At 47.0% G+C, this 22,506-nt stretch overlaps 4 protein-coding genes across 5 annotated transcripts; 3 read left to right on the forward strand and 1 right to left on the reverse strand.

The window, feature by feature from the left end:
- Positions 1–4: 4 nt before the first annotated feature.
- ATP5PB (ATP synthase peripheral stalk-membrane subunit b) lies at positions 5–4,309 on the forward strand. Its single transcript, XM_084497839.1, has 7 exons — positions 5–127; positions 231–273; positions 555–700; positions 1,670–1,833; positions 2,247–2,372; positions 2,593–2,772; positions 3,363–4,309. Exons 1-7 carry the CDS (start codon positions 100–102, stop codon positions 3,432–3,434), a joined length of 759 nt encoding a protein of 252 aa, XP_084353965.1. The 5' UTR covers positions 5–99; the 3' UTR covers positions 3,435–4,309.
- A 279-nt stretch (positions 4,310–4,588) lies between these two features.
- On the forward strand, positions 4,589–8,458 carry LOC311423611 (uncharacterized protein). The gene is made up of 6 exons (XM_084497840.1): positions 4,589–4,739; positions 5,462–5,527; positions 5,877–5,982; positions 6,286–6,374; positions 7,357–7,436; positions 8,036–8,458. The coding sequence occupies exons 2-6, from the start codon at positions 5,494–5,496 to the stop codon at positions 8,093–8,095; spliced, it is 369 nt and encodes a 122-aa protein (XP_084353966.1). The 5' UTR covers positions 4,589–4,739; positions 5,462–5,493; the 3' UTR covers positions 8,096–8,458.
- Positions 8,459–9,746: 1,288 nt separating this feature from the next.
- Positions 9,747–14,489, reverse strand: LOC311423608 (adenosine receptor A3-like). 2 transcript variants are annotated; one of them, XM_084497837.1, is made up of 3 exons: positions 12,648–14,489; positions 12,523–12,549; positions 11,429–11,541 (listed from the first exon to the last, which is right to left on the reverse strand). In XM_084497837.1, the coding sequence occupies exons 1-3, from the start codon at positions 12,912–12,914 to the stop codon at positions 11,536–11,538; spliced, it is 300 nt and encodes a 99-aa protein (XP_084353963.1). In that variant the 5' UTR covers positions 12,915–14,489; the 3' UTR covers positions 11,429–11,535. The 2 variants fall into 2 exon arrangements, with proteins under 2 accessions (XP_084353962.1, XP_084353963.1); XM_084497836.1 differs by having other exon boundaries at positions 9,747–11,541; positions 12,523–13,243.
- Positions 14,490–14,747: 258 nt separating this feature from the next.
- On the forward strand, positions 14,748–17,126 carry LOC311423609 (adenosine receptor A3-like). The gene is made up of 3 exons (XM_084497838.1): positions 14,748–15,157; positions 15,351–15,711; positions 16,304–17,126. Exons 2-3 carry the CDS (start codon positions 15,368–15,370, stop codon positions 16,920–16,922), a joined length of 963 nt encoding a protein of 320 aa, XP_084353964.1. The 5' UTR covers positions 14,748–15,157; positions 15,351–15,367; the 3' UTR covers positions 16,923–17,126.
- The last annotated feature ends 5,380 nt before the right edge of the window (positions 17,127–22,506 follow it).

The raw sequence follows: 22,506 nt of genomic DNA on the forward strand, positions 1-22,506 counted from the left end.
AGAGGAACCCGCCTCGGTATCGCGAGAGCTCCGCGCCGCCATCTTGGGGGCTGAGGCGGCCGCCGGTCACCGGGACGGAGCGGTCGTCGGCCCGCCGCCATGTTGTCCCGCCTCGTCCTCAGCGCCGGTGAGTGAGGGGTAACGGGGGATAACAGAGGGATAAAGTGGGGTAAAGTGCGTCCAGGGGGTTTCCCATGTGCTGATGAACGCTCTCCTTTCTCCCCCTGCAGCCCCAGCCCTGCTGAGGAGCCTGCGGCCCGCCGCCTCCGTGGGGTGAGTACCGGGGGCTGGGGGCGGCCCGGCACGGGGCTGGGGGTCTGGGGTCGCCGCCTGGGTTGAGGCAGCGCAGCGCGGTTCTGTTCTTGTGTCTGTGAGCAAGGCCGCAAGGGTAGGGAAGGGCAAAGGCCGCGAGGAACCGCAGGGGGTTGTCGCGATCCTGAGACCCTTCCTCAAAGCAAACGTAGCTCGGTTGTGTCTGGCTTTGTAACTGGAAATACGTTTCGCGGTGGTTTTTGCGAAGTAAAAAGCTTAACAGGAGCTGTTGTTATTTATAGCGTGCTGCATGTTGCAAGGCCGATTCATACCAGTCAGCAGCGTTCGGCTCCGGTGCCTCCTTTGCCTGAGAAGGGAGGAGAAGTACGGCATGGCTTGATCCCTGAGGAGTTCTTCCAGTTCCTTTATCCTAAAACAGGAGTCACAGGTAAATACACACGTGTGTGTCTTATCAGTGTGCATTTGGTTACGCTTCTTTAGTTGTGTCCACAGTTGTGGCTGGTAAAAAGGTAAGATATCAAGGCAAACACGGGATTTTTGTTGGTGAATATCCTGGATGTGTTCACAGCACAGTGTTTTACCCTGGGAGGAGAGGAACAATTTTTGTGTTCTGTTAAATATTGATTCTGCAATGTCAATTCTTTAAGGGGCTCAGAATCTTTGAGTTTTGTTCTTTAGACATGAGTTGGGGGTTATAATAATGTGAAAGCCTGTGTGGTAGTTCTCAGACTAAAGTGCCTTAGAAGAGCCCGGTCAACTCAATGGCCTGCACCAGACGCTTTTGTGTATGTAGAAAAGGATTGTGAAGAATGAGCCAGCACAGCGCTTCTTGACTTTAAACTTCAGCACCTGCACTCTAAAGAAGCGCTAAAACTATGTCATGAGCATGATCTTGCAGAAAGATTGAATGATGGCTGGCCCTCAAAGCTAGTAAACATAGATGTTTTTGAATGAGCAGAGGCTGCAGGTCCTGTAGAAGGTGCAACTTGCTTTACACTTGTGGCGAGCACCTTCCTGCAACCTCCCTCTTGGTGGTGTTGGGTGTCTGTGGGAATGCTGTGTGCGGTTCTGGGTGCCACAATGTCAAAGAAACATAAACCTATTAGAGAGCATCCAAAGGAAACCAACAAAGATGGTGAAAAGTCAGGAAGTGTTTGGACAGCTTTCTGTCAGACATGGTCTGATTTTCAGGTGGTCCTGTGCAGAGCCACAAGGTAGAACTGGTGATCCTTGTGGGTCCCTTCCAACGTGGGATATTCTATGATTGTGTGTTTCTGTTCTTGGTCATGGTACAAGAGAACGTTTCCTGATCTTAAACTATTTACATTTTATGTGTTTGACTTCAGTAAGCCACTTCATATTTTGTTCAAATAATGCTGCTTTATTTTTTCTTTAGGGCCTTACATGTTGGGAACTGGACTCCTGCTTTACTTTCTCTCTAAGGAAATCTATGTAGTTAACCATGAGACAGTTGCAGCTGCCTGCATATTGTCGGTCATCATTTACGGCATTAAAAAATATGGGGCTGATGTAGCAGCTTTTGCTGACAAACTTAATGAGGTAAAAAAAAAAAAAAAAAAGTCATAATCCAACTTTGCAGTATCTAAAAACTTCTAATTAACCTGCTTAAATATGTCCTGGCTGTAATAAAATCTGAGCCCAGTATCTTCATATGTTTAAGTAAGGTATGTTTTAGATCTTCTGTCTGTGTTGTTACATGGGCCTTCCAAAAAAAGAGAAAGCATACCGCCTTATTCAAGAACAAATATTTAATGTAATTACTTTTTTTTTTAAGTATGGTTAATTGTGAACACTAATTCTTCTGTCTTGTTATCCTTTAATCTCAAACCTGACACAGTCCATCCTGATGCAGACAATTTATAATGCAAAACATCAGAAGATAGTTGCAAATCACTTGTTTTCTTTGCATCTTATTTTTATTCTGAAGCATATTTTTTTGTTTCTTCTTCCAGGAGAAAATTGCTAAAGTTACAGATATTAAAAATAATGCAATTAAAGATCTCGAGGCTGCTATTGAGCAGGAGAAAAAGGAGCAATGGAGAGCTGAAGGCCGCAGTTACCTCTTCGATGCTAAGCGGGTATGCAGTTTCAGCTCTACTGTTCACTTTTAACTGCTGCCTCCACGACAAAATCCAGGTGCCTCTTGGACTGCTAACAAGTAAAAATAAGTCACTTACAATCTCTGTGTTGCAGACAGGGGCAGTTCCACCACCTGATCTGATGACTTTGTGAAACTGTGCTCTGCTTTTCTGTATTTTTGCCGAGTGTTAATCCATTGATTTCGTCTTCTGTGCCTAGAATAACATTGCGATGTTGCTGGAAGCCAATTACCGAGAGAGATTATTAACGGTGTACAACGAAGTAAAGAAAAGGCTGGACTATCAAGTGGCCATGCAGAATCTAAAGCATCAAAAAGAACAAGATCACATGATTCAGTGGGTGGAGAAGAACGTTGTTCAGAGCATCACACCTCAACAGGTACTTTTTTGTTGTTTTTCCATCTGTTTTATGTTCTAGACTATAAACATTGGTGCTGTACAGTGCTTCTGTCTTTAGTCAGAAAATGCTAGATCATCTCTGGGTGACTTCCAAGCATGGCTGCAGTGCGTTCCTACTGTTGCCTAGAAGGTAACAAGCCCAGACATTAGATAAAAGATGCTCACGTTACTGGTGAATTGAGCTAGACATTTGTGGTATTTGTTCTTGCACCGTAGAGCTCAGCTTGTGATAAAACGTAGCTAACAGGTCAGGGAATTTAGTTCTAAAATTCTCCATGTACGACCATGGAAGCTTAAGATCTACAGATGGACTCTGGATGTCCTTTCTTCTAAGGAACGAACCCGTTAACAACAAATCATTCTCTTAGTTCTGCTTGTAGGTGCTCTAATGCACATCATTACTGGAATCTGAATGTGCTTTCATGAGCTGTAGCAATATCCCTTTTAATCTGAAACTCATTTTGTGTGTCTAAAGAGAAAATCTAAAAAGCATTAGAATACCTGTTTTGCTTGTTTAATTGTCCTTCAAAAAGTTGTTCTCCTGAAAGCTTTTTTCTTTTCTTTTTGCAGCAGAAGGAGAGTATTGCAAAGTGCATTTCGGACCTGAAAGCGTTATCAAAGAGTGCACAGGTGGCAGTGTAACCCTGTAGCAGCTGATTGCACTGACATGTCTTCTGACTTTTTGTTGGAAACTCTATGATTCTGAAATGTCATTAAAACAAACCCACAAAAAACTTTCCTGTCTTTGACTGCCAGTAGTAACAGTGATTTCCTTTTTGTCTTTGTAGTAGCTTGATCAGTAACGTAAACAAACCACTGAAATGAGATTGTAGTGGCGGGTTACTTTCGACCACAATTTGTGCAGCTCGGCATGGTTCCTGTATGGTTCTGTATGGTCCTGATGGAGATGCAGAATTTGGCCGCTGTGGTGCTAACACACTCATCAGTTTTTGGTTTCGAATCATCCATGATAATGCCCTACAGTTATTTTCCATAACTGTTAACAAGTTTTAAAATCAAGATGGCTGTTAGTGCTCCCATTCACCTTGTCTGAACTGTCCAAGGTTTGGAGATGGGTGGAATTGATGTTTTCATTTTGTAAACAAACCACAAAACATGTAACAAAGCATTAAATAATGACACAAGTACCTTCCTGTTCTGTGGAAAAGAGGATGTGGCTGGCAGGAAGCGTATCAGAAGCTACTCTAAAACTTAGCTTCCATTCCATTAGCCAGTATAAAGATTAAAACAGTGAATGGATGAGTTTTCTCTAGAAGATTTTATCCTGAAATTTCATAGGAAAAAAAGTTGCTCTCTTTATTATGTGTAACAACGAAAATACTTTGGTTATTATAATAATATATAGTGTAAGATTTTAATTTTCCAGGAAAGTTTTTTTTGCCCAGGGGTGGTGGTGTATGTCTAATCTGTGTCTCAGCAGAGCACGTACCTATGTATAATCTCATCCTTTCTACGTTGGAAAGTGATTTATTCAGAAATAAACTTAAGTAAACAGACTAGAATGTGCTGATGCACCTTTTTTAATATAAATTGTTACTACAATAAGGAAACATTTTTAGTGGGGTTAGTAAAATTCCAGAACTTTCTTCGGTTTTTCCCTTTCAATACAACACATCAGCAAAAAAAAAACAAACCCACATGATATTATTTAGAGGTAGCGTACTCCTAACGGCAAAAGCAAGCTAATTTAAGCTAAAGGTGATTTTTTCTTCAGTTCAACAGTTCTTTAAAATAAAGGTGTTTTTCATATTGTTTCCTGCTCAGGGAAAAAAAAAAAAAAAAGTGAAGTTGCTCAACTTCCTCAATGGTGCAACCGTAAATTTGAATGACACTCAAGTTTTTGCTAGTTTGGCATAAATTCTTTTCACGAAGCAAGTACTGTGGTGCAAGTGGTGCTAATACTTCGGGATCTTTGTAAGGCGTGAGGTAAGGTGGAGCTGTATCATCATCAATGTTTCTATTGCTGCTAGCACAATGCTCTTCTAGACTTGGCAGAGGATACGTGGAGGTTTTATTTATGGAATGTGGGCATATGGTGGGTGTGTAATAGAAAAAGGTGACAGCAACAGAGAACGGGGTTTGCTTTCATGTTGCCAGCAATACGTGGATGTTACTCGCAACGTGCAGTTTGCAAGCCACACGATGAGAAATGGAGCAAGGCTTTCCTAGTAGAGACTGCTATTTCCGTCTTGAAGCTTGCAGCCCCCAAATTTTAGAAGAATATTTTAATTCTTATTTTGTTGAAAAAATCTTGAGAAAGGAAAAACTTAAAGGGATATTTTATCAATTTTGTCTGATTGTGGAAATTTTCATGGAGTTCACTGCATTCTAGCTGCTGCAAAAATAATGCTGTGGGAGCTTTTTTAGTTTAACATGAAATATACTCCAGCCTTTTTAGAGAAGATGGCTTGTTCATCAAAGTGTAGTGAGCAAGTGTGAACTCCTGCATTGGAAGACATTGGGAAGTAGGATTCGTGCCAAGTAGTCTCTAGGTTGCTTGCTTGGCTTTGTGCCACTTTGTGCAAGATGCCTGAAACACTGATAAAGACTATTAATAAAGTCTGTGCAACAGATGAGGGTTTCAGGTTTGTTTTGTGTGTGTGTGTGTGTGTGCATATGTATAAACAAAGTTTTTTCTCTCTCTTTAGCTTCTCTTGCTGTTCGTTAGTGTTTGGAGAGAATGGGAGGAGGTTATTCCTCAAAAGTAAAACCAGGTATTTTTCTTTATTAAAGGAGTTTTCTTAGATCCAGCATTCTGGACTAAATTGACATTTTATTGACTCAGAAAGGGCTGTTGTGGGGGCAGCCTTGCAGATGCATGCATTTGGGAAAGAACTGCATTACTCCCAAAGACTGCCATGGAACAGTAATAATGTGAATAGTTTATTTCTACATAGTAATTTTCAATTTCGGCCCTCTGATAAGTAAATGTTATACTTAGAATATTTATTTGCATTATATGTCAGTAATTCCTGAGTAGGCACACTCTTCTACATCGTACTTGTTGCTTGTAATTGTACAGGAAATATAAACACATTTTTAAAACTTTTTTTTCGTACACAGTTCCAGTTACAGCAGCACCCATTTCCACTACTGTCACTGTACATACCACTGTATACACCTCCACTGCTGCCTTACAAGATTCAGAAGGCAAATCCTTCATTGATAAGTAAATACTTCACTTTTATTTCCTGACTTTAAGCTCCAAGTTCCCTGAAACTGCAAACCTCTCCTGCAAGGGGGGAGTTGGATGTAATGTAATTTATGTCTCAGGGTCTTACAAGTTTGCTTAGAATTTTTCTAGTCTGGGCTCTAGATATTTAATTCGTAGTGGTACTTACTGCAGATACGCACCTTTTAATCTCATGGGACTTGGCATAAATGAGATATAAGCTTTGCAGAATTTGAGAATGGTTCTTTAACACTTCCTTAAAAACTGGTGATTCTGACACTGTTTTCTGTACATCGGCAGCCGTGACATACTCTACTTAGCCTTAGCCTTTGTCTCTGGGATCCTGTCAACTGTTACAGTTTTCGCAGTCATCTACCTCCTGAGGAAAAGTAAGTGACACCGCAGAGGAAACGACAGCATCCTGATGATTCAGCCCTGGCAGCAGGGAAGTGGTTAACGTGTCATACTCTACATCTGAATATGGGTGGTGCTAGGTTTCCATGCTCTTCAGGCTGCCTCTTCAAGCAGGAGAGTTTTAAAGCAACTTCTGTAGCAGTGTCCTTTTAGAAACAGGCTCAGATTGTGTCCCCTTCTATAGTTCATTAAAGTTTTGATGAACAGGTCACTCCTGGCAGTAGCTATTAATCATCCCAAGAGCTCTTTCCACAGAAGAATTAACTTGAACACAGACAAGGGCTGTTTTATTTATTTATTTATTTTATTTATTTATTTATGTTGGTTTCTAGCCCTGGCTGCAGTGTCAGCTGTGTTCGTGCCCATCTAGCCACTTGCAGCAGTTGGGCTGGGGCTTGGGCTACCAAACTGCTCACTTTTCAGTGAAGATCTGCAACAGATTTCAGGACTTGTTGCCTTGCTGTGAGGAAGGAACTGTGGAGCTAACGGGCAGGGCATCACAGGTGATTCCTCTTTCTGTGCTGAAAACGACAACCAGAGAAACCTCAGTGCCCCTGCACCAGAGGAGGAAGAGAGAAATGAACTGTCCTGTGCCCAGGACAGACTAACTCACTGGGTGCTAATTATTCCTCAGTCCTGTAATTAAAACATCCTAACTTCTGAGAAAGAGCAGGGATTCTGCTGTTTTGCCTTTAAAATGATTGTCACAGGGAGCGTGGACTAAGAATTTGCTATCTTTTAAATGAGTAACTAGAGAAAGGTGATGAGAACAAGTTGCCCTTCCACCCAGCTGATGCCAATTCACAGCATTCCTTCTTCCCCTCCCCTCCCTTCCCCACCTTACCAGCCACATTTGAGCTGTGCACCCTGGGGTCACTCTGATGCCTGGCTCATGCGCCTCGTACTGCTCTCTCCAAGCACGGGACAGGCAGCAGAAACTTTTATTCTCCTTTCCAGAGTGTAAGAGATCACAGGAAAACTTACAAGAGCAAGTTCCCTCCCAGGTACCACGCGAGGAATCTGCTAAAAATGTCCAGGTAAAGGTCAAAACTATTATTCCTATTATTTTATGCAGACTTTAAGTTCTTGATAGAGTTGTAAATGCTAATTTTGGGAGAGAGAAGAGGTTTGCTCTTGCAGACTCAAGTATTAGAGGACTAAGACTAAGGAAAAGGGATTCATCTTGTGCATCCGAGGCTGTTTGTAGTAGTTCTGGGAGCCACTTAGGTGCCTAGGCAGGAGGAGGAAAGCTAACCCTTCTCTGTTATCGTGGGGCTTGAGTGCTGCACTCCACATGTATTTCAGGGACTCTGGGGTTCAACCAAAGCACTAATTAGGGAGCTTAGGAGAAAATCTTCTTAAGGGGCAAGCATTTCTGCAGTTCTCCTTCATGATGTCAATTCTCTGGAAGCCCCACGTGCTGAGACCTAATCCAGGATCCCGAGCTGGGCTCACCACCCTGATCCAGCACCACACTTGGTGGCTTTCCCACGTGCAGGGGCAGGCTGTGACTGACCACAGACCATAGCATTGAGGACAAATTAAAAAAAAAAAAAAAAAAAAAAAAGAAGAAATCTGTGCTGAAATGTAACGCTTGCACTTTCTCCAATACCTGTAACTTCTTTCGCATCCCCAGGATGAGGTTTCCTACGCCACTGTGGTCATCCAGCCCAGGCCGAAAGTGAGGCCTGTGTGATGATGAAACTTCTGGTGAAACGAAGACCTCGGCGCTTCCCGCACATCAAACACTGCCTCCAGCATTGCATCAAGGCCCGTAGAGCTCTACGCAATGACAATACTGACATCTGTAACGTCTGCTGATTTTATGGCTGTGAGGGGAAAATAACGTCTCCTGTTCCTGCCTCCTTGCCAACAGCTGTAGACAAATTGCTTTTTGTACTGAGCTTCCTCACCTGTAGACATCTCAGTGGCTCCTTGTAGAGTTGTAAAGTTTCTAAAGTTTCTGTAGGGTTGTAAAGAAACTTGTGAAGTTTCCATGTGTTTTGGCTGCTGCTTTGAATGGCCGAAGAGAACTAAAAAATGGGAATATTCCTCTGCATCCGTTCACGTCTGAGCCCTTATTTCTTTGCTCAGTCACTGACCAGAGCATTTTTCTTGCCTTTTCCACTGCCAGCTGCTCTGATTAGCTAATAACCAGACTAAGGAGTGATAACGCAAATGCCTGCTTCCCCCTTGGTTCACTTCTGACATGCCCGTTCACCCTGACAGCTATAGAAACAGAGGCAATAACAGCTCGGGTGCTGCTGCCCGGAGCATCCCTGCGGGGAGCGGGTCCCCGGGCTCGGGCAGCCTCCGTGCGGCGGGGCCGTGCCGCTGGGGGGCAGCAGGAGCCCGCGGCGGAGCTCGGGGTTCCCCGACCTGCAGGGATTTTTATTTTTTTTGTTTGCTTCCCCCTCTGCCAGCTGGGGTTCCCCGGGGATGCTCGCCTGCCTTCCTCGCAGCCTTCCTCCCGTGGGCTTCCCCCGCTCCCAGCCCTCTGGGCTTTCACCTTCTCCATCTGTGGTGCCTGGGATGTTCCCTGGTTTTGCACTTTCTACAAAACGCAGGAGCGAAGTTGGCCTTGCACTATTCGTAGCTTTCTGCTGCTCGTTTGGGGCCTCTCTTTCTGCTGAAAGCAATCGGTTCCATCTACCGATAAAGAGAGATTGTGTAGCAAAATTCTGATGTACTTATGTACTTCCTTCACTGGCTTGTTTATTAATAGAGTGAAACTGTGTAACAGGGCAGTTTTGGTCTGTGACAAGGATTACATCAGATATAAACCGAGATGTCTGATCTTAGCTAGAGGAACAGACACCAACGTTTTTCCTTTCAGCTTACTGAACCAAGTAACACAGAACAGTGCATTGCTTTTTTATTATTATTTTTTTTTAAACCATTTTTAGCATTTAAAGATAGATCTTTGGAGGCAAGGCTATTTTTTTTAATCTATTTTCAGCCTGACCCATGTTCCCTAAAAGCAGGCTGTGCAAACTATGGTGTAATATTTACTGCAATTTCTGAGCTGTCCCAGGCAGGACTCGTACCAAAGCAGTGCAGGGATTTCGTGCAGGCTTTTTTTTTAGGTTGTCAGGGAGAAGAGCAGGTTGAGTTCACATTAAATCCATATAATATTTATTGTCCTTCATGAAAATGTGGCACGGTGACAGCAGCACAAGTTGACCAGACTTGAATTTATCATCTAGTTGTACAGAAGACAAAGGGGGTAAGAGTCGTCAGTGACAACGTGCCTGCATTGTGAGCTGCTGTGTTACCAACAACAAAAAACACATTTATCCTATTTTCAGGAGACCCAGCCAATCCTTGCAGGGAAAAAATGGACAAAATTTGTCTGAAGTCTTTTCTGTATTTTGAAATTATACAATAAATACATATATAGACATATTTACATACACCTTCAGATTCAGTTCAGAATAAGTCTTCAGATCTGTAACAGGCTGCAAAAAGCAACTGTTCAGAGCAACTGGTTTGCAAAGGAGATTTGCAACAAACTGCATTTATGTCAGGTGTTAAGAAAACAGTTTCTGGTGGTAGGGAGAACAGATCATGGGAATATGCTGTGCAGGAAAATCGCCAAAATGGATGCTTTTCAGTAACAAATTAAGAAAATGCAGACTTGATGGTATAGGAATAGTTGATTCTATCCCTGGTAAGGGAGCTGGGGGAGGAGGGAATAACCTAAAGATATCATTAGTTTATTTTTTTTTTGTCCGCTACTTCTCCCTGGCATGCTCCCATCACTCAATAGCTTAAGTGTGCTCTTGCACCAGCTCCTGCCTGGTGCCCTGTGTCTGAGGTCCATTTTTCAGGTTTCTGGGATGAGCACTATCTTGATTTCCAAATAATGAAAGACTCCCATGACAGGATCTTCCCCCAAAGAAGAGTCACCAAAGGCAGTTCAGCTTCTGTCCTTTCAGCTGAGATGGTCAGCAGTGGGACCCACGGTGAGGATGGTTTCGTGATGCAGTCTTTCATCCACAGGTGGAGGTGTTGCACAAGGTGCTATAGCCTTATTGAACACATGCTGCTGGAACAAAACGTCGGGGGCAAGTGTGGTTGTGTGCAAGTAAAGGGCCTGTAACTGGACAAAAAGATTTAAAACTATAAATTAACAAGAATTGTGTTTACCAGCTGGCCATAAATTTGACCTAGGGAACTAGGAGGAAAAAATCTGCCTTGTTAACAGTGCTTTGGGCCACTGGTCTGCCAAATAATGCTCAAGCCAATAAGTAAAAACTAGAAGGTGCTCTTAAATGAAGATGCTTATCTGAAAGATCTGGGCTTGGTGTACAGCTACAGTCAAGCAGAATTTTCTGGGGTATAATAATGCAGAAGATTGTGGATGATCCTTTTAGTCTTAATGTCAAATGTACATCAGATAGAGTAGAAGGGGGTTGCCCTTATCATAAAACAGTTTGTGTAAGACTGTAGGTAAAATTCCCATGGGTTTTTTAAAGCATTTTATCAGTGGTCTGGTATACACTGATGAGCCAACATTCATTCTATATTTATGACTATTGAGGTGTTTGTTCTGTAAGGACTGGGTCTGGTGTTGTTGGGCTTTTTTTGCATAGGATATAGGTCCTTAAAATTAAAAGGTAAGTGGTTTTGAACTTTTTTATCCTGCAAGCGTAGACAATGGGGTTCATGGCAGAATTGGCATGGGACAGCAAGATTCCCAGGTAAATCCAGTGCTTGGGGATATTACATTCAGGGTAAAAATAGAAGATGCAGTTTATAATGCACAGAGGAAACCAGGATACTGCAAACAGGAAGAGAACAAGTGCTAGAGATTTGGCTGTCTTGAACTCCTGTCCATAAAATGTTCCTGCCCCTCTCACGCTGTTTACACCTTGGCTTAGCTTCATCCTGATGATGTAAAAGATTTCAACATACAGAGCACACATGATGGTCAGAGGGACAAGGGTCCATGTCACAAACCCAAAATATACCATATAATCCATCCTCATCACAGAGACAAATTCGCATGTTCGAGAGTCAGTGTTCCTTTCTTTTTGCCTGTTCCATCCAAACATGGGGATTAATCCTGCCAGCAGGGAGAGAGACCAGCACAAACCCAGTGCCCACCAAATTCTTCTTTCTGTAGTGATTATTTTATATCTGTTGAGGAAGAAAACCCAGCTCATGTTAAACAGAAGTGCTTAAAATAGTTAAGGATGGTTTCAAGAACTCGTGTTCAAATACTACAAGTTCATTATGACAAACTGCAGTACTGAGTTCCTTTTCTTTGGAGGGAAAACCTTATCTTGAGATAAGCTGTTGCTCTTCATTTGCAACAGTTACTTTGCAGCACTTGAACAAGACGTACTATGCTTAACTTCCCCTCTTTATAATTCTATCAGTTTTCAGGTATTTCTTGTTTCATTAAGATCTCAGGGTTCCTCTTGCCTGGTTATTTCCCTACACATTTATTTATTTTATATATATAGTATATAATATATATTTCCACTATTAGCAGTCCTATCTTTTCTCAACTTTCTTGGATGCCTCTTAGTCTCTGTATTTGGTTTATACTATTTGTAAGACCAAACTGCTTTTTCACTCTTGTAGGTCCTGTCCTCACAAAAATATGGCCTTTTTCATGCTTGAAATTATGATTTACATCTCTAGCTTACATGCTTTTTCCCTTCAAATATAGAAAGTGAAAGACTTCGTAAATCAGCCCTTCATAAGCCTTTGTTACTTCTTTTGTATATTCAGCCAACAGTACAAGAAACTGTATTTAGGAGACTATCCTCATAAACCCAAAGAAAGTTACAGTACTTTCAGCATCCTGCACAATTACAAAACACCCGAAGAAGTGAACTGTTTGACCATAGACTCAGCCTGTGGCTGAATTCTGACCGGCAACAGCACCAAGCTACCCGTGTTGCATGGACCCCCTTGGGGTCTGCCTGTGCTGCATTAACTGCTGAGCGTGGGTCCTGCCCCAGACAGCTCGCCTCAGGCAGGCTGGTAGGGACAGCTGCTTTCTCTATCCACAAGCATGCATCTACAATAAAAACATGTTTGGAAAGGGGCAGGGGCTGGGTGTGGGATGGAGCGGGTGAGAGGAGGTGCCTGGGATGGGGCAGCACTCACCTGATGGGCAGCTTCACGCGCAGGTACCTGTCAACCGCGATGGCCAGGAGGGAGAGGATGGATGCGTTAGTGAAAATCACGATCAGGCAGCACATGAACAGGCAGGAGTAGAAGTCAATGCTGACCTTCAGGCTCACCACGATGGCCAGGGGGATGACGAGGACCCCCACGGCGATATCAGCCAGCGCCAGGGAGACAATGAAGTACATGGTGGTGTTCTGAAAGGCCGAGTTCAGTTTCACCACCCAGATGACCAGGATATTACCCAAAGCAGCGAGCAAAGCCACCAGGCACTCGGCCCCGATGTAAACGGCATCTGTGCTGCTCAGCACCTGGCTCAGCACCTGGCTGATGTTGGTCGGCACGTCGCCGGAGCTGCAGAGGGCGGACATGGGCACCAGCGGCCTCCTGCAGGGTCTGCCCGCGGTGCCTACCGCTCGCTTCTTCCAGTGACGTTCCGGCGGGCAAACCCCCAGAATTTCACATCCTCAGCACTTGGGCAGCAACTCAGCTCTTTCCATTCCACGAGGCTGCAGATATCTCAGCATCCAGGAAAGATTTTCCCCTTCGGACGCGTCTCCTGATGCTCACAGTACCCCTTCGGCAGCCTGCTAGCTGTAAAGTACTTTGGAAAGCTACTTTGAAAAGGAAAAAAATTAAAAGTTCTCTCAAGACTGCTTGCCAGCAACCTGCAAACAAATAATTGAACTGCTTCCTCTTCCTAGCCACGGGTTTAGAAGTGGGAGAGCTGTAACCAGAATTGACCGTGCAAAGCTGCCACTTATCAGCTTAGATAATCTCTCTGTAGTCACTGTAGGAAATGAGGCTGTTTGGGGGACGCTAGAAGGGCATTAAGCTAAATTCCAATACTTCACTTAATTCGGGGTATATTAGATCAGTTAAGGCCCCAAGATGGCTGAGTTCCCTTACTCAGACTTTTCCCAGTGTGACAAGATCGTTGCCGTAATGCCGGTGACGTTTTTTTCAGTGGAAGTGCCAGCACACTGGCCACCCTTGCCACATTCAGAGGGGCATGCTTTCCCTTGCTCTGCCCTGTCTTTAGAGCAACAGGTATGGAGAGGCCTCCTCGCAATGAAAGAGTGAAAGAAAGGCCAGGGTTAGTTTATGGAGTGCAGAGAAACGAAGGCAAGGTGTGGGATGTGACGGGAAGCGGGGGGAACGTGGGAAAGCAGTGATTGCAGACGTGGTGGGAGCTGCAGATCCCTCGAGACAGAGCCAAGGAGGAGCAAACACGGGCTGGGGGCAGCCTGAGCCCCAGGGTAACCCATCTCGGGCAAGTGGCAGAGTGCACTCCAAGAACAAGCCAGCAGCAGGTGGGTGATGAGGCGGTGTGGCGCCGCGTTGGTGCAGCAGGGCCCCATATAAGAGTGGAAGATGGAGAAAACACACTGTTTCCCAGACACAGCGTCCTCCCATCTCTGCCACCCAGCCTTCTGGCAGAACTGAGACTGGGGAAGTGAAATTAACCCTGGGAGAAGACAGAGACAGAAATAAACGACACTTCATTCTCTGCCCTGAAGAGGGTTGGCCAAATTCTGCTTCCCTGAAACCCACGTACAGACTTGGTGCCCCCCGACTGGGAGCCATTCTGGTGCAATTGCTGCTGGGGAAATGGTGAAGAAGAACCTGCCCGTGGGCAGCCCAGGTCTGCAAGCAAACTGGGAGGTGTTGGTTTTCTAAGAAAAGTGGACACGGGGTAGCCCTGGGTGCAGGAGATGAATGCCAGCAGAGGTGTGTGCGAGGTCGCAGCTGGGATGTGTGCTAGGTTTTGCAAGCCGAGTGAGCTGCTTCTCTGAGAAGTCCCTGAGCAGGGGCAGGCAGCTGATACTGCAGTTTCGAACAGGTGTGGAAAAAGTCTGTGTCCTCCTGGCTGCTGGGGGTGTTTGGGCAAAGTTCCCCACTTCCTGCACTTGTGCATTTCCCCTTCTAACTTCAGCTGCTAATTTTCTTTCTTTGTCACCTACTCCTTGTGGCATTCATTGTGGCTGGGTGCCTGTTGCGACGTTGATGTCAGAGCTATAGGGACCTTAACAAGGGCCACTCACCTCTGGTGCCTGCTATGAACAGCTGAGAAAAAAACAGCTCTGCATGGGACCTTAGGGGAGCATCTTGTGTGACCAGGTCAAAGAAAGATATTTACCTTTCCATTTGCCTTCACTCGCCCCAAATCCAGACTTTCTATTTGCCCTCTCAGTGCCTTCTTTGTGGCAGAGGAATGGTCTAGATCAGCCAAGATCCCTTGGCCCTATTTTCTCTGATGCTCCACCTACGCGGCAGGCAATAGAGAATGAGCAAACTTTAGAGAAACGTAGAGACAGGAGCACACTAACTGCAGCAGGGTGTAGCTGTGCTTTGGTTAATTCACCCATCGAGCCCACGTGGGGAAGGAAGGTTCTGTTAGTGGTTAAAACAGACGAGCAGAATTATATGCAGAAGTAGCACCTGTGGTTTGTTAATATTGTGATGATGCCACTGTTTTACCTTGACCCTTCCAGAGGAGCACGCGTAAATGTGCGAAAGCCTCAGGAAGACAGAAAGAAAGCTGCTAGAAATTGAGATGCAAGACATGATATATGCTTCTTTATGAACAGTTTGCTCTGCTCATCCTGAAACGGTGAGTTTTGTACGCACATCAGACAGGGCAAAGTTCTGACTGAGGGACTTAATTCAGGGCAGATCAGAGAGGAGCTGGGTTTTGACCTAGCTGTGGGGAGTGGGTGGAAAAAAAAAAAAAAAAAAAAAAAAAAAGAGAGAGAAAAAAAAAAAAACAGCCAAAAAACGACAGTTGACCACATCATTTTCTTCAGTGTGGACACAGTCTCAGATGTCTACGATGACATTAGACAGCCTGGATGTGATCTATATCATGGTGGAGGTTGTTATTGGGATATGTGCGGTGGTGGGCAATGCCTTGGTGATCTGGGCAGTGAAGCTGAACCCGGCTCTTCAGAAGACCACCTTCCTCTACATCATTTCCCTGGCACTCACTGACATTGCCGTGGGGATCCTTGTCATACCGCTGGCCATCACGGTGATCCTAGGAGTTGTCATGCACTTCTACTCCTGCTTGTTCATATGCTGCCTGTTGATGATCTTCCCCCACGCCTCGATCCTGTCTCTCCTGGCCATCACCATCGACAGGTACCTGCGAGTGAAGCTGCCTACCAGGTGAGCCTCAGCAAAGGTCCCATCTCAGCATCTTTTCCCTTATTTCTGTCCTCCTGTGTGTTTTCCTTCTCCCTTGCTTGCAGCATTGCAGGGCTTTCCTCAGCACCTTCGTTTCTCCAGAGCTACTCGTGCAAGTGCAGATGTGCCCAGAGTGCAGGCAATGGAACACCAGCGGTCTGGGCACTCCTGGGAATTTGGCAGTGCCTGAAAATAAATCTTCAGCTATGGAGAGTTAGGAAAAGGTTTCTGAGAAATGTATATGTGCCTGAGATCTGGCTGAGGTGGTGGGTTTTAGGCTTTGCCCTGGGAGGCAGCCACGCAGCTCTGCTGAGATGAGTGAAAATGAAGTGGTGTAGGTGAGGAAGGGGCTTGGGGTTCTCATTTACAAAGGATCGCTGGTCGTGTGGATGTTCCTCTGTAGTTTCAAAATGCATTTTGAATATCAGAAGCTGCTAAGGACCGGTTGCACAGCACTGTGCTTAACCCTAATTAGGCCAACCAGAAAGGAGTGCTTAAAAGCACAAACTCATGAATGTTGTAGTTCCTTTTTTTCTGAAGAATCCCATATAACTCCTGCTTCCTACTCACCCAGGTACAAGGCAACCATCACAAAGAAAAGAGTCCGTGTGATTCTGGGACTCTGCTGGCTCGTGTCTGTGCTAGTGGGGCTGGTTCCCCTGCTGGGGTGGAACCAGCACACGGATGGCTCCAGCTACATTGAGTGCCACTTTCTGGCTGTGATGAGAAAGGATTACGTGGTGTACTTCAGCTTCTTCACCTGGATCCTCCTCCCCTCGTTTATCATGTGTACCCTCTATGCCAAGATTTTCTATATCATGCGGACAAAATTAAGCCAAAACTCAGCAAGGCTTCCAGATGGAGGAACAGTTTATCCGAAGGCGTACAAAACAGCCAAATACATGGCCCTCCTTCTCTTCCTCTTCGCAGTGTCTTGGCTGCCTCTGGGCATCTTGAACTGCATTTTGTACTTCTGCCCCTCCTGCACCATCCCACGGAGCCTGGTGTACCTGAGCATCCTGCTGTCTCACGCCAACTCCGCCATGAACCCCGCTGTCTATGCCTTCAAGATAAAGAAGTTCAAAGAAACATGCACTTTCATTCTGAGGACTTGCTTCCTGTTCCAGAAGTCAGAGTTGGTCATTTCTAGCACGGAGCACACGACAGAGCAAACGGGAGTGAGCGTGATCTGAGCAAGTGCTGCGCCGGGGCTGCGTCCGGGCTGCGTGCGACCGAAACAGCCGGGGAGCAGCAAGCAAGGGGATGTGGCACAGGCACCGGGGCGTATTTATCAGCTTCTGCCTTCTGGAACTGTAGTTGTGCTTGCATTTTGCTGTTAAGCTAACTGAGCAGTGAGGTGATTAGTTCAGAATCCTAATTAATAATAAAATAAAAATAAAAATAATTAAAAAAAAACAACAACCTTTGCATTTCTGAAGCAAAAGGGTTTTGAAGTTTGGACAAGAGTGGTAGCTCAACAGGTGTGGATGAAGAATTGATCCTGTTCATGTTTATAGATGCTTTGCTCTGTTAATAAAAAGCATGGTGCCAGGTGAGTGGTTTCTGGGGGATCCTGCGAACCCTGCCAGGCGATGCCCAAGGCTCCCGGGCCTGAGCACGATGCTCCTGCCTTCCTGGGGCTCCCTGCACTCCATGACAGCAGTGCTGGGGCTGGGGGGGCTGCCTGCTGGGGCTGGGGTCCCTCCATCTCTGGGGTAAGACGTGTCCTGGGGCAGGAGACACCTCTGGGGACCTTCAGGCTGACCCTGAGATACAGCAAAAGGCACTGACAGCCCCCAAACAGACACAATCAGCTACAGCCGGGGAGAGCAGGAACTGCTGATCCTGAACTGTCCCCAAATACCCAAATCCACCCTTTTGTCTGCTGTAACCCTGTGTCAAGCTCCTGCAGCGTGCCGTGGTTGAATCCAGCAGGTTGGCAGGAGAGCTGACGTTAACCTTTTGCACTAATTTTGCCCCTGCTAACAGTTCTTCCTTTAAAAGTATTTGCTTCGTCTTTTGAGATCTATTTATGGAAAGTGTCTCTCAAACTGGTGAAGCTACAAAGAAATGCTCTGGCATGATGCCATAGAGCAAATGTCCCTGGAAATGCCGGGGTAGTGTAGGACGTAACAAGAAGCCAGCTCCTGGCTGCCAGATTTCTGGTTGCACAAAAAGCAGAACAACAAAATGAGGACCCAGCCTCAGGTGGGGGCTCAGCAGGGGTTGCACAGCCTGAAAATACCACGACCCAGCTCCACGGGGCAGCAGCCCCCACTTGTGGAAAGCTGAGCAGGAAGGAAAATGAGCAGCCTTTACGAAGTTTTGCTTAGAGCAGCCCGTAAATGTTAACAGCAGTAGAGCTTTTTACACCTTTTTCTTAGAAGGCATTTGCTTTCCAAAGGGAACACCATCCCTGCCTAAAACCAGGTAACCCTGTTCGTCCCAGCAGCACACAGGCTGTTGTCTGTCCTTCTGTCTGTCCTTCCAGCAGCTGAGGACTGGAGACATGTTGCAGAAAACGCCTGTAAACCGGTGCCCGTGCTGTCTGTGTGGCTGCGTCTGGCTGCACACCCAGCCTGTGAGACACACGGAGCCCACATTTCCCAGGCCGTAGGCGGGGTGAGAAAAGCTTCATCATCTCAGGACCCTCAGGCCGGGCTGCACAAGAGGCTTCTGCAGGCGTTACTGTGAGATTAGCGAGCTGTCACGTTCCCTACAGGTACATAACTAACCTGGGCTTTCCTTGTGCTCAGAACTTTCTCCTTTTCCCTGCAACTTGTTTGTTCATAGCAGGGGCTGTGAGGGGATAGGGCAGCGTGCTGGGCACGGCAGCAAACTGAGACTTTGCAGGGCTGTGCAGCTGTTTGAGGTGCACGCTGGGGAGCTGTGGGATGCTTTGTGCAGCGGGGAGATCGGCAGCGCCGCTGCCTGTTCAGTGATCATGCTGAATAACCGTGTCAAATTCTGAGCCCAAAAGCAAAAGGCCAGGAGTGTTCTGTGCTGCGCAGTCCCACGGCAGGAGGCAGAGCACAGATCTGCTCCTTCCCCCCCAGCACATCCCCCAGGGAGGCACAGCCGGGGGACCTTCGGTCAGAGGAGTGAGGCGAGAGCACGCGTAGTGAGCACCAGCCCCTGCGCTTCTAAGGGAACATAAACAAATCCAGAGGGAAAAATCCCTTTGGGATTTCCCATCCCAACTAATTCGGCCAAGGACGATGCCGTCAAATGCAGCTGAACTGCACCTGCCCCAACCGGGGCCGGACCGGGGCGTTTCCGCCCCGCGCACCCCCTGTTCCCACCGCGTCTCTGCCAGGGAGGCACAAGGCGTGCTTATTTTCTTCAGATGCTTCCTCCACCAGGCAGCATCTGTTTCCTGTCCTAAACACAAAGCAACCAGGTTGCCAGGCTGTTGCAACTCCTCTGTCACTAAGGGAGGACGAGTCCCTGCCGTGGCCCCGCACGAGCACCGAGCGCCCTGCCCAGCCCCGGGTGCTGCGGCCCCGCAGGCTCTCGGCTCCTCTCCCGCTGCCCCCATGCAGCCCCCGCACCAGGAAACGCGGGGCTGGAGGTTTGTACAGCTTGCAAAGTGATTAAACACTCCCCAAACAGAGGAGCCAAATGGGGCTGGCTCCAGTGCTGGGTTGGGGACTGCTGTGGCGTGGAAGCCACCTCTTCATCCCCATCTCACCATTTCCTTGCACGTGTCCGACCCCGGCCACCGACCCGCAGGCTCCCTCATTCACTTCTGCCCCAAATTGTGCTCCCGTGAGCACGAGCTGTGCTGCTGCCGAGGGGCTGGGCCGTGCGAAGGACAGCAGCTCACTGCTGCTGGCTTGGAGAAGCGCACGGCTGAGCTCCGGCAGCAAAGCTCTGTACAGCAGGGCTGACAGCCCTCTGCTGATGTCTAGACTGTGTGTACATATAAATATATACTGCCGTGGGGTATAATCCTTCTGCTGATGTGCTTGGAGTATTTGGACCCCTTTGCTGCCAAACACGGCATATTGTGTTTCATAAAAATAGTTGTGATTTGAAGCAGGCCTTTTTGCATGCGATGATGAAGCTGGCGGCAGGAGGAGCTGTGCGTAAGAAATGTTTGGCCTGGCTGCACAGAGGTACAGGATTCATTCATTGCCCCCTCTTTGTTTCCCCAGCACCTTGTAGTCCCAATCCAGCCGGCCTTGCGGTGCAGGTTGCGGGTGCAGGATGCAGGGCGCAGGCTGAGCTCCCGCAGAGTTGGGGCGAGGAACTCAGCCGGGGATTTGCTGCCGCTCCAAATCACCCGTCTGTAAGTGGGCTGCAGCTGGAATAAGTTTGTGAGCCAGCAATTTAAGGCTTTGTTCGAGATTAGGATTCAAAGGTGTATTTTTAGATCCTGCTATTTAGCTGGCTCCCTGGTGCCTGCAGCGCTCCGAGAGCCGCACAGCGCACACGCTGGTGCCAGGGTGGGCACCGGGGAGCGATCCAGCGTGGCACAGTCCAGGGGTGTCGTAGTTCAGCGGGGTTAAACGCTTCGGGTACTGGTCCCCGAGAGCTTGATGGATTTGCCATTTAAAGGCTGTAGTCAGCTTGCTGTTTCTTGGATGGCTCCAGCGAAAGGCTTCCAGCTATTCCCCCAGGATCCTCCTACATCCTGGTGAGATAAGGATCAGGAAGGGAATGGTCTATCTGCAATCTCAGCAGGGCTCTGAGCACAGATTCTCTTTTCACATTGGGGGTGGAGGAGAGAACAGATTTTATAGAAAAAAATACATATATTTCTAAGTGATACACGTGCAAAAAAAATATATATCCTGTAACAATGATCTTATCGTGTGACTCAACAGCAGCAACAGTCTGCCTTTGTTCTGGCAGGGATGTAGAACACTTGCAGGGACAGAAAGCAGCCTCCTGGCAGGCAGCACTGCCCGGGCACCCTGTGCTGGGCTCGCTCCTGCCCAGTGCCCAGTGCCTGAGCTCGCGTGCGGAGTCATTGCCCTGTGTGTGCCTGGGCCTCGGGACATGAGGGACACCCGGTGTTACCTGCCTGCCTCTCCCACCTTCTGCCTCACAGGAGGGGTGCAGCCGTCCCTCTCCATCCCTCTGCCAGGGGACACGTGCCCCCTGGTCCCCAAAGCCATGTCCGGCACTGGACACCCAGAGAGTGGTACCTGCTCCTCATCAGCCAGGGCTGCCGGCTGCAGACCTCAGCTCTGAAATGGGAAAGGTCCACGGTTTCCTGGCATTACCCCGGCTGTCAGCGTGCTGTCCCCAGCATGTGTGACACTTGGGCTGGGCATGCAGGGGGGACCCCTGATACCAGCCCAGCCCCGAGCCCTGTGCCAGGGCCCAGCAGGGGTTTGGCTATGGCACGGCGACCTCTCACCCATGGCCACGCTCTGTGCGCATGCAGTGGGGACGTGGCCGCGTCCCTGAGCACAGCACCCACCCCTGGGCTGGGAAAGGTGGGGGGATTTTTTTCTGGGACTCTGAAATTTAACATTTACCTGGAAAGAAAAAAAAAAAAGAAAAAGAAAAAAAGAAAAAAAAATGAAAAAGGAAAACAAAATAAAGAAAAGATGATAAATTGAGACCCAGAGACTGGAGACGGATGCCCCTCCTGGCTGTTCCTTGCCTTTAAAGGAAGTGAAAGCAAAGCAGAGAGAGGATGTGCATGTGAAGCAGGGTCACATCTGGTTTAACAGAGAGTGATTGTGGCTGGGTGAATAATGAGCTGAAACGAGATTCCAGAGCCTGGCATTAGTGCCTGAGGACAAGTCACGTCACTGCTCCGTGCCTCAGTTTCCCTGTCCTTGAGGAGAGGATGGGGATCAGACCTTGCCGGGGCTCTGTGGGCTGCAGGGAGCTGGACAGGAGCAGCGACGTCTTGCTCCCCAGGCACTGCTGAAAATTCCCCCTGGGGCCTCGTTCCACCTGCCCCCTGGGTACAGAGCAGTTGTGGTGGAGAAACACAGTCAGTATCTCTCACAGATGGGAAAAGCTGGGGGAAATGCTTCCCCCGGTCTGTGCACAGCCTTACTGAAAGAAAATTCATTACTCCTAGAATCCAGATTTTGTTCCAAAAATGGTTTCAACCACTATCAAAAGAAAATTGTCAGTAGAGAATCAGATCTGGAAAACTCCTCACTGCAGACTGCTTTTTATGGAAAATACATGGGGTTTCTCTGTCTCTCTCTCCTTTTTTTTTTTTTTTTTTTTTTAAATAAATGCACTCTGTAGGAAATAGGTGCCAAAGAACAGCCAGAAAAGAGAATCAGAATTTGTCCATACTCATCTGAGGATGTCTGGCATGGTGACAGCCTGTTTATTTTGCAGAACAAACACAACCGAGGCGGCTTCTTCTGCTCTTTCAAGCTGTTTTGCAATCCTCAGGAAATAAATACAACTTCTTGAAATATTTCGTTCCCAGAGGTGATTTCTCCAACTTGTTGCGCAGCGATGCACAGACTTCACCCGTCGAGCAATAACAGTTTTGAGCAGTCGTCTCCTTTATACCATTAGAGGAAATTACTCTCAATTTCTCTGTAAAAGTGTCACTGTTATCATACACCTGACAGGTGGCAGCAAACACGCGATCCTACCCGGGCTCAGCAGTCCCCGCGCCGTGCCGCACGCGTCCTCGCCAGACGGAACTTTCCGTTCGCTCTCTTCGTTAGAGATTGTTTGAAAATCCCATTAAAATAACGTAAAATAAATCACGGAGAGATGAAAAGGAGGTTCGAGCCGGCAGAAGACTCTTTAAAGAGGCACTATTTATACAAATCGCCCAGCTGA

Source organism: Aythya ferina (assembly GCF_964211825.1).
Source record: "Aythya ferina genome assembly, chromosome: 25".
Classification (NCBI taxonomy): domain Eukaryota; kingdom Metazoa; phylum Chordata; class Aves; order Anseriformes; family Anatidae; genus Aythya; species Aythya ferina.

Excerpts from the sequence above, each read along its gene's own strand:
- LOC311423608 (XM_084497836.1), bottom strand. The coding sequence starts at position 12,914 with ATGTCCGCCCTCTGCAGCTCCGGCGACGTGCCGACCAACATCAGCCAG. Across the intron at positions 11,542-12,522 it reads CGCGTGAAGCTGCCCATCAG|ATATAAAATAATCACTACAG; the intron begins GTGAGTGCTGCC and ends CTTCCTCAACAG.
- LOC311423609 (XM_084497838.1), top strand. The coding sequence starts at position 15,368 with ATGTCTACGATGACATTAGACAGCCTGGATGTGATCTATATCATGGTG. Across the intron at positions 15,712-16,303 it reads CGAGTGAAGCTGCCTACCAG|GTACAAGGCAACCATCACAA; the intron begins GTGAGCCTCAGC and ends CTACTCACCCAG.
- LOC311423611 (XM_084497840.1), top strand. The coding sequence starts at position 5,494 with ATGGGAGGAGGTTATTCCTCAAAAGTAAAACCAG. Across the intron at positions 5,983-6,285 it reads GGCAAATCCTTCATTGATAA|CCGTGACATACTCTACTTAG; the intron begins GTAAATACTTCA and ends GTACATCGGCAG. Across the intron at positions 6,375-7,356 it reads CATCTACCTCCTGAGGAAAA|AGTGTAAGAGATCACAGGAA; the intron begins GTAAGTGACACC and ends TCTCCTTTCCAG.
- ATP5PB (XM_084497839.1), top strand. The coding sequence starts at position 100 with ATGTTGTCCCGCCTCGTCCTCAGCGCCG. Across the intron at positions 128-230 it reads CCGCCTCGTCCTCAGCGCCG|CCCCAGCCCTGCTGAGGAGC; the intron begins GTGAGTGAGGGG and ends CTCCCCCTGCAG. Across the intron at positions 2,773-3,362 it reads AGAGCATCACACCTCAACAG|CAGAAGGAGAGTATTGCAAA; the intron begins GTACTTTTTTGT and ends TTCTTTTTGCAG.